The 16,242-nt window shown below is 30.3% G+C and overlaps 1 protein-coding gene across 1 annotated transcript; it reads left to right on the top strand.

Moving 5' to 3' along the window:
• The first annotated feature begins 287 nt into the window (after positions 1-287).
• LOC129900509 (GRF1-interacting factor 1-like) lies at positions 288-10,111 on the top strand. Its single transcript, XM_055975499.1, has 4 exons — positions 288-696; positions 5,111-5,187; positions 5,720-5,804; positions 9,480-10,111. Exons 1-4 carry the CDS (start codon positions 622-624, stop codon positions 9,903-9,905), a joined length of 663 nt encoding a protein of 220 aa, XP_055831474.1. The 5' UTR covers positions 288-621; the 3' UTR covers positions 9,906-10,111.
• Positions 10,112-16,242: the final 6,131 nt, after the last annotated feature.

Below are 16,242 nucleotides of genomic sequence, written 5' to 3' on the forward strand. Positions count from 1 at the left end.
CCTCGTATTCTACTTTTTTTATAAATTTATCATTTAAAATAATAATGTGTAACATTATATAACGATAGAAAATAATATAATTTATTAAACTATTATATTTATTAAAAAGTACAATATAATATATTACATTATGAAATAATGCCCAACAACCGTTTGTGTTTTAGGAAAGTGTTGATAGCAAGTTTTTTGAATTTTTACTGTTTGAGGATACTACTACTATATCTCTGTCCAATAATATTAATGGGGGTGATGATAAGGTTAAAAAAAAAGAGAAAAGGTTCAAAGCCCAAAGCAGGTAAAATCCTTTTAGACGGTTTTGCTTTGCCCAGAATTTAGATTCTTTTCTCTCTCACTACAGTGAGTACAAAGCCAGCTTTTTTTTCCTCCTACCTACCTAGCTAGCTGCTACTACTACTGTCTCTTGTCCCCATCAATTTTTTTACCACTAGTATTGTGTGTCACTATTCAAACTCTTTAAGTGTAATTGTGGATCAAGAAATCTAAAAAGGGGTCATTTTTATGTAACTACATTTCTTGATTTATCCAAGGAACAAGACAATTTTGAGTTGTGTGTGTTGAGGGGGTATATAAAGAGTTGAGGGGGATCTAACAATTAACAATATGCAACAGCAGCACCTGATGCAGATGCAGCCCATTATGGCAGCCTATTATCCCACTACTGATCATATTCAACAGGTTTTTCTCTGCTTATCTCTCTGTTGTCTCTGTGAAATCTACTATTTATCATCTGCCTGGCTGGCTATGGCTATGTATGCATTGTTATACTGTAGTTTCATGATGGTTGTTATGCTTTAGTTGCTTCTTCTTGGGTCTTAGTTGAAAAAAAGTTGCCTTCTTGGTTGATAAAGTCATGCTAAAAAAGGGTATTTTGGCTCAAGTTTTATTGATTGTGGTCATATACAAGGGAACACAAAAAGAAAGAAAAAAAAGTTGCATTCTTGGTAGATAAAAGTCCTGTTAAAAAAGGGTATTTTTGTTCAAGGCTTATTATATATAGGGAATACATAAAGAAAGAGAAAAGTTGCATTCTTGGTTGATAAAAGTCCTGCTAAAAGGCTATTTTTGTTCAAGGTTTATTGTGGTCACATACATGGAAACACAAAGAAAGAAAAAAGTTGCATTCTTGGTTGATAAAGTCCTGCTTAAAAAAAGGGTATTTTTGCTCAATGTTTATTGTTTGTTGTCATATACAGGGAACTCAAAAAGTTAGAAAAAAGTTACATTCTTGGTTGATAAAAGTAAAAAAAAGGTAGTTCTGTTCAAGGTTAATTGTTTGTTGTCATATACAGAGAACACAAAAAGTAAGAAAAGAGTTTGCATTCTTGGTTGATAAAAGTCCTGCTAAAAGGGTAGTTTTGTTCAAGGTTTATTGTTTGTTGTCATATACAGGGAACACAAAAAGAAAGAAAAAAGTTGCATTCTTGGTTGATAAAAGTCCTGCTTAAAAAAGCATGTATATTTGCTCAAGGTCTATTGTGGTCATATACATGGAACACAATGAAAGAAAAAAGTTGTTCTTGGTCAAGGTCTATTGTGGTCATATACATGGAACACAATGAAAGAAAAAAGTTGTTCTTGGTCAAGGTTTATTGTGGTCATATACAGGGAACACAGAAAGATCTTGTTTTTAGGTTCTTGAAACTTATGTTGTTTTTCTTATTCATATAAGATATGCTCTCTTTCTAGTAAATTCATGTCTTCCTAAACTGGCTGCTAGTTGAGTTTAGGGATGGCAATGGGCGGGACGAGTATGGGGCGGGTTAAGATTTGGGCAGGGCGGGACTGGATGGGACGGGTCGGGGTGGCTTTAGAGTTATACGGGGCCGGTTTAGAGTTATACGAGGTAGTGTGAAGTAATTATTATCAAAATTAATGAGAGGCGAGTTTATGTGGGTTTAAGGTATCAAATAGGAACTCGAAAAAAATTAAATTTTTGTAATTAGTAAAAATTAAAGATATAAACTTTTTATATTAAACTTTGATTATTTTTTTATTTTTTTAATTTAACCTAGACAAATGTTAATTAGAGTTAAATATTGATTAAGAAACAATTGTTGAAATATTAATTAAAAACAATTAATTAGTTGTTGACATGTATCGAAATGGAAGATGAGCAACATAGATGGCTTAGAGAGGAAGACTAATTGATAGTTGAGAGAGAAATTAGGGATTTGTTTGAAATAGAGAGAAGAGTAAAGTGATGCCTCTTTTTCACTTCTTTTCTTTACACTGTGTATCACATATACATGTGTGTACTTAACTCACTACTAACAAACTAATCAGTGTAGAGCCCACATTAACAACTAACTACATATTTACACAATACATCATAGCAGTGCTAATCAGTTAACTACTCTACTAACTACTAACTAATTACACCATTACCTCATGTGTCAATAACATGCTTATTGGCGAAAATAAAAAACATAATTCTGAATTTTATTTTTCATATTAAATCCAATTAAAAAAACATAAAAATTTATGTAGGGTGGGATTAAACAGGGCGGGTCTATAAATGGGACGGAGCGGGCAGGTTGAAAATGAAACAAAATTGTTATGTGGGGCGATTTAAAAAATTTACAGATTTAGCTCAATCCATTTTGCACCCGCCCTGCCCCGCTCCATTGCCATACCAGTTGAGTTGCTTGCTTTCTGCAGAGTGAATAGAAACTAGTACTAGCAAATAATGTATTGACAGTTTATTGTGTTCCTTTTGCTGCTTTTTATGACTTCAGATATATGCTTTTAACTCTATATTTTTTCAACTTTTTGGCTGCTGCCCAAAAGATGAACTTCTCCCAATCTTCTTTTTGTTTTGACCAAAAAAGTTGATGAAAACTTAGATACTTTTCTCTTGCATGAGTGTTGCAAAAAAGTGAAATCTTTCTTGGTTACTCTAGTCTAAAAAGGCTCCATTATATGAAAAAATTAATATATGTACTCACGCGTGAATAATATTAAAATATTATTTTTAGTTATTTTGAATTGTGATATTTTTTTTGAGCATATTAAATCATCTCTATATATCGTAAGTCATCTAATACTAAAAAAAGAATTTAGTATTTAATACCAAGGATAAAATAGACACAAAATAGTAAATTATCTCATAAATTTTCAAATTGAACAAGTAAAATTGAATAACTATTTTTAATATACTGGACAAGGAAAGATGGACGGAGTAAATAATAAGAAGAGAATTTGATAAAAATATATTAAGTTAAGTGATACGCTAATAAATGAATTTTAAATAGTAAATAATATAATAAAATATATGCAACATAAAAATTATTTAATAATTATATGATTTGTTGTCTCTTTTCATATAGAATTGGTTAATGTGGATGGAGAGGCGAGAAATGAGGGAAGAGTGGGAGGGAAAGGACTACATTTTATTGAAGAATATCAAGATAGTTAGACTTTTGTAAGATAATATGATTTAACAAGTTTGAATAAAATATCGCAATCTAAAATAATTAAAAATATTATTTACGCATCACGTAGATAAGTATACTAATTTTTTCATGTAAGAGTTCGATTTTTATTTGACTTTTTAATTCATCAAATATCACAACTTTTAAAATCTTCTTCAACACACTTACCAATTGCCAATTAAATGATAAAGAAAATTCAAAAGTTATTTGTAATGATAAAAATCGGAAATAATGAATTGATTAGAGATTTCTGAGGTGATTATTGTATTAGCATTAATATTTAGTAACATAACTTCTTTTGGATACTTGAGTGTTCTGAGTTTCTAAGTAAATTTATCATCAAATTGTTACGATAATTGAGTATTGACTAGGGGGAATGGCCCGTATCAGTATGGGACCAATATTATCAATTCATTTTTTTTTATGCTCATCATTTTTTTTAATCATATTTTTTGCAACATATTTTGATTTTTTATAATTTTTTATTTCTCTCCTTTTAAGTTAATTAGTTGCTTAGTTTTATATTAATTACTTCAAATAATTATTCTATAAATAGATTTTATTATAGCACACAATATATATTGCTACAAAATACGTTGTCGCTAAATATGAAAATAAATTGTGACTAAACAGATTTTGTATCTATCTTTAATAATTAATAAGACTTAGATATAATAATTTATTTATTTAATTATATTCAAAGCTTATAAGTAAGATAGTGTAAAATTGAATTGACCTGAATAATGAAAACCTTTAATCAAATAACAATTCTCGATGGCAAATAATTATAGCTATGAAGCAAACTATAGTCACAACTTCTTTATCATAAAAAAAAAAATATTGTATGCCAAAATTTTGACTATGAAAAATAGTAAGCATGTACTATTCCAAAATTTTATCATAAAAAAATAAAAATTTAAGGCATATTGTTTTATTTTTGTCACAGTATTTTTATAAATTGATGCAAAAATATTTATTTACTACAACATTTTGTTTGAAATTATTTATTCTGACTAAAATTGTTATTTATAAAATAATATTCCTTGCGAAACAAAAGCTAGCTTATGATCAACTACAATTTTTTTAAATATGTCATTCAATTATTGTCATAATTTTTTAGAACTTTAAGCAAAAATGTTTATTTAGCTACAATATTTTATTTTACATTATTTATTTTGCTAAAAGGTCGTTATTGTTGCAGTACATTTTATTATGTATGAGACATGCTAAATCATGTACTTATGTGAGTAAATCTAATTTTTCAAGAAATCGAAGATTCATTTATTTTCTCTATCAGTTCTCTCCTCATAAATCATATTTTTAACTATTATTGAATTGAATAAGTTTGTTGATACCTAATCAATTCTTATTATATTTTTATTTCATAATTTTTTTAAAAAAATTAAGGTAGGTGAAAATTGACACCTATTTAGCATTACTCTTATACACCTTATCAGAAAACGGTATTTAATGAGGCCCAAGTTTTAGCTGTATTTTTGCTCGCCACTTAAACAAACATTTTGTAAAAATGCACGGTAAGTTTATGTACAATAGACTCTTGTGTGAAACTGCTCCTTCTCCGACTCTGTGCACACCGGAAGCTTAGTGTTTTTTTTTTTTTTACTTAATAGCTGGCATTTTGTTTTTTTCTGTTACAGTTCCTAGATGAGAACAAATCACTAATTCTGAAGATTGTTGAAAGCCAAAACTCTGGGAAAATAAGTGAATGTGCAGAGTAAGTTCAGTTGATCTTTCTTTAAATTTATACAACACATTCAAAATGCACTTCAATCTGGGGATCAATATTCTTGCTTTAAAATATTTTCACCTGATTTTTAAATTTATCTTATGTTTTCATTTATTCGACATTATGATGACATTCTTGAAACTTGAACATAGAATATAGAATGGTGGCCTGGAAAAGATTTTATATTACATTTTATTATGATGACATTCTTGAAACTTAAACATAGTATATAAAATGGTGGCCTGCAGGGTCCATTTTAATTGTCATGGACTCATGGTTACTAAAAATAATCGATCCAAAATACTTGTCCAAACAAAAGCTCAACTTCAAAGCACTCTGATTTTATATTATATCATGTCCACATGTCCAAATGGAGCCCAAGGCAAAATTGTCTTTTTAGTTAATGTTTTCTTAAGGAACGTCCAAAAGACAAACATGATAACTATAACGGACCTGAAGGAATGTATTACAGAACTATTTTTAAAGTTAATAGTTGTGCTAAGTCTTATTGTTGTGGCAGGTCACAAGCTAAACTTCAGAGAAATCTTATGTACCTTGCAGCTATTGCTGATTCACAGCCCCAGCCTCCTAGTATGCATTCACAGGTAGAAAAACATATCTTAGCATTTCAATTATCTACATCTTTTCGTTAAGGATTTTGTTATCTTCTATATTAAAGTTAGCAAATCAGAAACAATAAAGATGAAAAGAAAAACAGTATCCGAGTTCACAGAATTTATTGTGTGTCAATGGATGCGAACTTACCCGTTCAAAACAGTTTCATATGTTTAGAATAGACATGGTGTCTTTTGGAAAAAAAATATCTGTTCGGAAGAAACATGTCCTTTCCGAATTCACGAATTTCAAATTAATTTCGTTTCGTGAATTAATCACATCGTTTGTCGAAGTCGAGCAAACGACGACGATGACGACGGCCCAAAGGACTGTTAGTAAACTATATTGTAAATATTAAAACAGTAACAACAACTACTGAAAGTAATAAAACACAGAATCTGAAAAATTAATGTAAGAACAAAATTGAGCCCACTGAATGCACAGTGTGTCCTTAAGGAAATTATTTCCTTCAACGTACCTTAGGTTTTTGGATTTTTTCTCCCAGGATAGAACGATTTACTCACCAAAATAGAGGTACTACAAATTTTGGTGATTGCGAACCACTTGAAGGTTGTATATCATACGAGTTTTAGGAAGTGCAGAAAGAAGAAGAAGATGTTATTTCAGAAATTTCGTATGGAACATTCTGAGGATTAACAGATATATATAGACTGCTTTACACCTTTTAAGAAAAGGCACCTGTTGAGAAAGTGTTTGAAATTTTTCGGACAAGGTTGCAACCTTTCAAAAATCCGTTGGAAAAATGGAGGGAAATATTTTTAAATTAATCCGGGAAAGAAACGGGTCGTGGGTCACGGGTCAGGATTTTTTCACTTAATTAATTAAATAAATAAATAATATTAATTAATTAAAATTTAAAGGAAATTTGGTTTAAAAAAATTATCAATTAATCGTATTAATTGACCGAAGCCGAGCCGAGCGAGCGAACGACGACGACGGCGCGAGGGGAGACCTTCTTCTTGACCCTTTAGCAACATGAAGAAGTGCTTCTACTTTTAAGTAGGAGACTTTACCTTTCCACCACCTATGTGGGACCAAAACTTATTTAATAAAGCAAGAGAGAACATATTATTTTTCCTTCCACTTCTTTTCTCCTCAATTTCCCATTCAAACTATCAATTAAACCCAACAATTCCCCACATGAATGGGGGATGTCTACAAGATAAAGAAATGCACGGATAAATGTGTGATATACAAGCGAAGATTATATAGGATATACTCGATCAATCGGTAGATGCGATATTTTTGAACCGTCGAACTTTGTTGTATAACTATACAACATAAGTCACACAATTAATCATCAACCATCTATGGTTCTCACAGATGTGTTTGTTTCAGCCATGAACACCGCCTGATTTCGTGAATGCATAGAGAATGGGCCTTTACCGCCATTCCCCTTGAAGCGGCTTATACTTCACATTCACATAGGTGATTTCTAAACGTGTAGTCCTATAAACACACTATCTAGTCATTTTCCGCCAGACTTAGAATCATTAAAAAACCTTTAATGCTTTATTAACTCATTAAAAAGCCTTAAGGTTTTATCCTTTGTTTTTGAACATTGTCATCATCACGAGAATGAGTTGAGTTATTTGACAATGTTGAACCGCCAATCATAACTTTGTTTGATCTCTTTGAACCTAGTTCTTAGAATCCCCAGTCTACTAGGTAGAGTTACCGCCATGGTGACTTGTCCTAGGCCTTAACCCCATTCCCCTCGATGATCTTTCAACAACCTCTCTAGATAAGCCTTTTGTTAGTGGATCCGATACGTTATCTCTTGACTTTACGTAGTCAATAGTGATAACACCACTAGAGAGTACTCTTCCTGCCCTCCTTATTGTCGCTTGACTATCACAATGTATACATATGGGTGCCAAAGGTTTGGGCCAAAATGGAATATCTTCCAAAACATTTCGGAGCCATTCAGCTTCTTCACCAGCCTTGTCTAAAGCTATACATTCAGACTCCATTGTAGAGCGGGCGATGCATGTCTGTTTTGATGATTTCCAAGACACTGCTCTTCCACCATATATCTACTTGTGGATTTAACTTCAGATGATCCGGTGATCCAGTTTGCATCACTATATCCCTCAATTACTGCTGGATATTTATTATAACGCAAAGCATAGTTTTGGGTGTGTTTCAAATACCCCAAGACTCGTTTCATTGCCATCAAATGAGTTTGATTGGGATTATTCGTGAATTGACTCAACTTGTTAATAGCACATGCTATATCTGATCGTGTACAATTCATAATATACATCAAACTTCCCAAAACTCGTGCATAGTCCAATTGTGAGTCACTTTTATCTTCATTCTTTTAAAGTGCAAAACTTACTTCAATTGGACTTTTTGCAACATTAAAATTTAAATACTTGAACTTATCAAGAATGGTTTCAATATAATGTGACTGTGATAATGCTAGACCTTGTGGAGTTTTATGGATCCTAATTCCTAAGATCAAGTCAGCAACCCCTAAGTCTTTCATGTCAAATTTGCTAGCAAGCATACGCTTTGTAGCATTTACATCGACAATGTCTTTACTCATTATCAACATGTCATCAACATATAAACAAACAATGACTTCATGATTTGGAGTATTTTTAATGTAAACACATTTATCACACTCATTAATCTTAAATCCATTTGTCAACATTGTTTGGTCAAATTTCGCATGCCATTGTTTAGGTGCTTGTTTAAGTCCATAAAGTGACTTAACAAGTTTGAACACTTTCCTTTCTTTACCTGGAACTACAAAGCCGAGCCGAGCGAGTGAGCGACGACGACGGCGCGAGGGGAGACCCTTTTCTTGACCCTTTAGCGACATGAAGGAGTGCTTCTACTTTTAAGTAGGAGACTTTTCCTTTCCACCACCTATGTGAGACCAAAACTTATTTAATAAAGCAAGAGAAAACAGATCATTTTTCCCTCCACTTCTTTTCCCCTCAATTTCCTATTCAAACTATCAATTAAACCCAACAAGGACACCCTCTACTTAACCCTTTAAGAGCTAAAGGAAGTGTTTCCTAATATAAGGACAATTTTTTTTCTTTCTTCTACTAGTGAGGGAGAAATGACAACTTTGACTTTTTATTTTTCCTTCACTTGATTCTCTCACATTTTTTAATTCTTATTTTCCATTCACACCTCACTTAAACCCTATAGATTTAACTTATATACATTGACAATGTTAAGAAGTTCCCACTATATATCCATGTATCTTAACTTATTGTAGTAAGCAACATGTCTTGTTTTCCTGGTTACTCATAACACCTTTTTATGGACGATTACCGCTAGTTAACATTTAGGTGACCTCTTATTCTTTAATATGTATTACTATCTGTTGTTGCATTTATTTTGTATCTTGCTACTTTGCCATCTTTTTTGCTACAATCCTGCGTTAGATACTTCCCTTTTAAGCCTAGGATTTCTTAGAAACATCCTCTCTACCTTACAAAGGTAGGGACTAGTGTGCGTACATCCTTGTGAGACTAAACTGGATGTATTGTTGTTGTTAACATTTAGGTGACCTGAAGTCTACACAAGCTAATTAGTACACCTTGTTTCTTCTCATTCTTGAATAGGCACAACATGTTTGATAAGCTAATTTAGTTGTAAATTTGATGTTTGATGCTCTGCAGTTAGTTTCTGGTGGGATGATGCAGGGAGGGGCACATTACCTGCAACAACAACAAGAAGCCCATCAACTAACAACACAATCGCTTATGGATGCAGCAAGATCCTCCTCAATGCTCTATGGACAACAACAACAACAACAACAACAAGCAGCCTATCATAGCCAGCAACTAGGAATGAGCAGCTCTGGTGGTGGAACCAGTGGTGGACTTCACATGCTACAAAGTGAAAACACTCATAGTGCTAGCATGTCACTTGGTGGTGGCGATGGTGGTGGTGGCTTCCCCGACTTTGGCAGAGGATTAGGCAGTGGAAACAAGCTTGAAATGGGAAGTTCTATGTCTGATCAAGGACGTGGCGGGAGCTCGACTGGTCATGGTTGTGATGGAGGTGAGAATCTTTACTTGAAATCTTCTGAAGATGGGAATTAAGTTTATGTATGTTAAGGTAAGAATTAGAAGTTTTTTTCTTCTTATTATCAGTGAAGGATTTTGAAGTTAAAAGAAGAGCAATTAAGGATTTTGTTATCTAATGTGTTGTGAAAAAAACACAAGTCTCTTCTGCTTTTGAACTTTTGGGCTAGTATCATCTCAAATGTTTAAAACTTTACCCTTCTAAATATTATGTAAATTTGTTAGGTCATTTTGGTTTGCATTTGGTTTCTTGATGACTAAGATCTTTCTTCTTTCTGTTGGGCTGTTTGCTTGTGAAAATTTGAACCAAAATTTGGAGGGTGTGGTATGCATAAGTGGTCGTTTTTAAAACCTCTATTTACAGAATAACCGATATTTATAAAGTTTTTAAAGTTTAGTCGCCCCTGAATCTAAAGTCGAAGGGTGGTTGATGGTCTGAAGTTGGCTTAACCTTTGTAATTGAAAAATATAGTCATTCTTATAAAGTTATAAATTCCATAGGTGAAACTTTAAATTTGAAACTTCACAGGATGTCATTAAGTGTCAAAAACAACAAAATATTCAACAATATAACTCCAGGTGGGGTCTTGAGAGTGTAGGATATATGCAAATCTCACCTACCTTTGTGGTTAGAGCCATTGTTTACTATAGACCCTTGATATTTTTATTGAGTGTACTAGTGGAAATTGAAACTTCATGATAATGACTATTTTTCGGAGAGAGCCAAAAAAATGGGTTGGTTGGTGCTATTTTTATCTTATTTATCAAAAGTTTGTCCAAACACAAGACTTTCAATAGTTTTCAAAAGTTGAATATGTTTTAAATAGGGGTACTTAGTGATCAAATAAATTTGGTGGAAGCAGATAGCCCACGGCCCAATATATTGGTCAAACTTGCTTTTGATTGGGCTAAACACCATAAATTTTACTAGTTTAGTACTTAATTATCTTTTTTTCCTTAAGTTTGCATAATTACTAATCTTATTATATTTTTTTTTACTTTAGATACATGTATCTATTGCGTTCAGATACATGTATTCGAGATACATATTAGTCACATATATATTATTAAGTTTATCTAATAAAGGATTGTAACTGGCAGCCATAAATTCAGGAGCAAATCACGTTTATAACAACTATGAAATATTCCGGCATATCACAACTTTTAAAAATAATCAAAACAGGAAAAAAATTCCATTATCTTTGGAGATTCAACAGACTTTACACTTTTTTTCTTAATTCTTCTCAAGCTTGTTTTGTTCAACAATGATCAATATTATTGTTTTGTTGAGATAATTTGGAATATGGATTTCTGATAATATTTATGGTGGTTATAAAATCGATGGAGTTCTACTCAATGTTAGTGCTACGTAAAACTATCTCGTTGAAGTTAACACAATTTCAAATTAATCAAGGTATAGAACTCAAATACACAATGAAATAAAATTCAACTAAAATGAAAATTCGAAACGAAATGGCTATCAGATTGTTTATAAAATTATAATGATCTAAATCTAGATACATAAGGCAGATTGTAGTTCAGATGAATATTGTGAAACTATTATAGATACACTGCTTAACTAATCTAGATACATTTTCTAACTTGTTTAAGATACATTATGATATAAGTTAGTTCAAATACAAAAGTTTTCCCTATCATATCATATATAGTTTGGTGCAACCGTGTCAGATACATTGTCTAACATATTTTATTAAATTGTGTTTGAGATAATTCAGATATATTAAATGATATGTATGACAGATACATTATTGCTTTCTTGTTATGTAATTAATTCTGATACACTATAAAACATGTGTCATATTTTTGAAGTTCTTTAATTAATTATTGAATACATGCCCTTGTATCTGATATAACATAAGATTCAAAAATCATATAATCTTAATTAGCACTGATTCATTTTAGATACACATGTATCCGATAAATAACATTATTACATATTAGATACAATGACATGTATCTGATATAACACAACATTCAAAAATTTTGAGGTTGTACGATACATGAAGTATATTGTGATCGAATTGTGCATATTTCGCAAATATGAGGTCCAAAATAGTTTCTTGATTATTTTTTTTTAAAAAAAACTTTGGTGTCTTCAAAAATTTCAAATTGAAGAACATATAATTAAGGGGTTGTTTTGTTTGAATACAAGTTATGATGAAATTAGTTATGATGAGATAAGTTATGTTGAGATTAGTTATGATGGATATGTTATGCTGAGATTATTTCTTATTGAATGTTTGATTTCTTGTATTCAAAATAATATGCATTGCATAAATTTTAAGAATAGGTTATTTGTTTACAAATATACCCTTCATTTTATTTAGTTTTTTTTATATTTTTCTTTGCAAGCTTTAGTTATTCAATATTCATTCTTAAAATAAAACATTCATCTTCTTTACCTTAAATATTTTTATTTATGCATTTAAAAATAAAACTTTCTTCTTATTTAATTTAAAAATAGAATTTTCATTTTAAGTTTATTAAAGTAAAAAAGAATTTATGAGAAATCAAAATATAAATAAACATAAGAATTAGTTAAATAAATTTATAAATAAAAATTATATTATATAGTGTAATTTTTTAATCGAAAAAATATGAAGAATTATCATAAAAATAAGGAGTGAATGTTCTTATACACGGTATTAAAATTAATGTAAATATATATGAATGTGAAAAATGAGGTATAAAAAATATTTAAAGAAATATTTATCATTTACCTATTTTATTTCGGGATAAATTATCCCGAAATTAGTATACCATCCAAGAGGACGGATAACTTATCCCGATACTATTTATTAGAGAAAAACTCACTCAGAGTATTTGAATTAAGCTTGCTGCCCAAGCCTCCAAACCTCCTATTCAACTCTAACTGGCGCAACTTACCCCAAGCTTGGCTGTACTTAGATAAATTTTTCTTTGCATGCATAGATTTCCTAGATTTCTTCACTCATTCAAACATGTGTTCAACTTTCTTGTCTCTTTCCCACTTTCTTATTCCCTTGGAAATTTCTTTTCAAAATTATGTACTAATAAAATATCTAAATTTAAACTTTAAAACGTTGATACGTAAGCGTGGAAAATAGATTTTCTTTTTATTTAAATTCAAAATTTATGAACTCAAAAACATCAGTTTTGATAAGACAATTTTTTTTTAATATTAGTAATGTGAAATACATAATTTTATTATTAAACATAGAAACTCATCCATAATTACCTCATACTCTTGAGGTCGTTTTGATTAGTGAGATGGAATATTAGACAATAACATTTCATAAGTTAATTAGGACTTAGAATATTTGAGGAGATTAGCTATCACATTCTTTACGTGAGATCCCCTACTTCCATCATTTTAATATAAATAATAAAATAAAATAATTATATCTATAATTAAATACAAATAAAATAATCACATTTTATCTCGAGATTTTAATCTTTATTCATTTTTTTAATTTATACTATTTATTAATCCCGGAATAAGTTATTCCGAACTTGCCAACCAAAAACCAACTTAAGTGCCACTATAATTTAATTCCAAAATTATTTGGCGTTATCCTTCAAACCAAACGACTCGTAAGAGTGTGAACTAACTATCTAACTGATAACTACTGTCAAGTGGGAACCTTCAAAATCAATTCGGTAAAGTTTGAACATGTGCTTTGACCAATAAGTCAAATTTCTATAAATTAAAAAAAAACGAATAAACATTAAAATCTCGAGATAAAATGTGATTATTTTATTTGTATTTAATTATAGATATAATTATTTTATTTTATTATTTATATTAAAATGATGGAAGTAGGGGATCTCACGTAAAGAAAGTGATAGCTAATCTCCTCAAATATTCTAAGTCCTAATTAACTTATGAAATGTTCTTGTCTAATATTCCATCTCACTAATCAAAACGACCTCAAGAGTATGAGGTAATTATGGATGAGTTTCTATGTTTAATAATAAAATTATGTATTTCACATCACTAATATTAAAAAAAAATTGTCTTATCAAAACTGATGTTTTTGAGTTCATAAATTTTGAATTTAAATAAAAAAAAAATCTATTTTTCACGCTTACGTATCAACGTTTTGAAGTTTAAATTTAGATATTTTATTAGTACATAATTTTGAAAAGAAATTTCCAAGAGAATAAAAAAGTGGGAAAGAGACAAGAAAGTTGAACACATGTTTGAATGAGTGAAGAAATCTAGGAAATCTTTGCACGAGCATGCAAAGAAAAATTTGCCAAAATTTGAATAAAATTTAATTAGCAATGTCATCATGTCCTAGCGTCATTGCCTTCTTATTTTTAGAAAGTAAATTTATTATTACTACCAAGCTTTAGAAGGTTCCTTTCATTTTGATTAAATTAATAGCAAATAGAAAGCCCCGCCCGTTTGAGTAAAAGAAGGCGTACCCCAATCGATCGATCGAGTTGGCCTGGCATCCATGTCACATAATCTTTCGCACTTCGCTAACTCGAAGTGCTTTGTTATAAGAGACTTTAGGGCTTGTTGGAGCTTATCAGCATAACGAATCGAAGTCGAACACGGCCTCGCTTACAATTACTTTCAATTCCAATCAATTTCTAGTTAATACACCCATAAGAACTTGACAATCCTTCGTATGGAGCCACCGTCGTTTCGTCTGGCATGTACTCTCAAAACTTCTGATTATGTGTACTAGTTCTTTCGTCTATCCTTGCTTATTCATATTTTTTGACACGCTTTTAAAAAAATAACATATAAAGACATAATACATAACAATATTCTTTACCTTGACATCAACTATCATCTATATCCTCCAACTTTGGGTGTATATAAACCAGTGGCCATGTAGAACGAGTATATCTCATGCGAATTGTCATGTATGACGCATGTGTTTACTTGTTCAGTTTTATACAAATTTAAATATTTACGTGTGCAGACCATAAATTGAAGAACACAAACTGATACCAAGGTAAAAGGCTTGTTTACATATAATGCCATAAATAAAATAACAATTTTCTATATGATCCATATTTATTACAATCTCCTAGACCTTCATTCTCATCTTGTAGTTTTCTAAATATTGAAAAATGAATATAAATATTTAATAATAAGCTTAAAATAAATATAAAACGATAAATTATTTCTTATTTTTTAATAAATATTTATTTTTAATATAACGGATAAATAAAAATAGGGGGAGGGAATATATTTTCATTAATAGAATAATTTGGTAAGATCATGGATTACTAAGGTTGTTCCTTGTGTTAAAATTAATTAAATTTTCCTCTTCAGTGGTCAATCTGTATGTAGTAGACTAGTAGTATTTATTAAATTGGATATGATGACTCCTTTAATTATTTCTAATCCGAAAATAAATCCGATTAAATATATAATCTTTTATACTTTGAATCGAGGAAAGTAATTCTACAAAGACTTTGATTTTTTTATTTGTTAGTTTCAAATCTCTTATAAAATAACATAAAACCAAAACCAAAGACTACATATTTAATAAATTGTCTCAATTTTGTATAGCAATATTTTATGTACATATATCGTATCGTAAGTCCACAGTTTTGACTGATTGCTCAAATTATGATGACCAATATCTTATAGTATAATTATAAGAAATTTAGCAACATTATATACAAAGTTTGTCACGACATTATCGTCATGCACTTTAATTTTTTTATATACTTTCTTTAATACAACATAAATGAATTGCTGGGACTTTTTTATAGTTCAAAATAAATTGATTAATTATTATTTTTCAAATGAGATTTTTAACTTTTTAAAATTTTTTAGGAGATGAATTGAACTACTTAAGAAGAGCTCGGAAAGAATCAAAAGGGTAATCAAAGAGATCAAAATATATCCGGACTCTTGTTGATAATCAAATATTTTAAGAAGATCCACAAAATTTTCTTTACGTGAAAATTAAATAAATTCCAAGAGGTCCTAATTACCCTACGTCCGAGAAATGCTTACTAACAACCTCGAATCACCGAGAAAATTTAGAGAGAAGAATTTAGGGAAGAACAAAATTATATCCACAATGTTTAATCAATAAATTAAATTATGTTTCTTCATATTTTTTTTGTAATTGCAATATATTTTTTATCACGTTAAATTTTATTGCAAAAACGTCCAAAGAAACCAAAAAGACTATAGTGCCCTTGAATCACATTAGGTGAGTTTAAGACATTTTCCATATATATATATATATATAAACATTTTCTTTGCTATATTTTGTAATTAAGTTTGAGGTCAAAAGCTCAAGGGAATAATAAGATTTTGTAACAATGTGCCAAAAATTAAACGTCAATCCGGAATATTTCCTATACTTTCTAGTCA

This window comes from Solanum dulcamara, chromosome 1 (assembly GCF_947179165.1).
Source record: "Solanum dulcamara chromosome 1, daSolDulc1.2, whole genome shotgun sequence".
In the NCBI taxonomy this organism is placed as follows: Eukaryota; Viridiplantae; Streptophyta; class Magnoliopsida; order Solanales; family Solanaceae; genus Solanum; species Solanum dulcamara.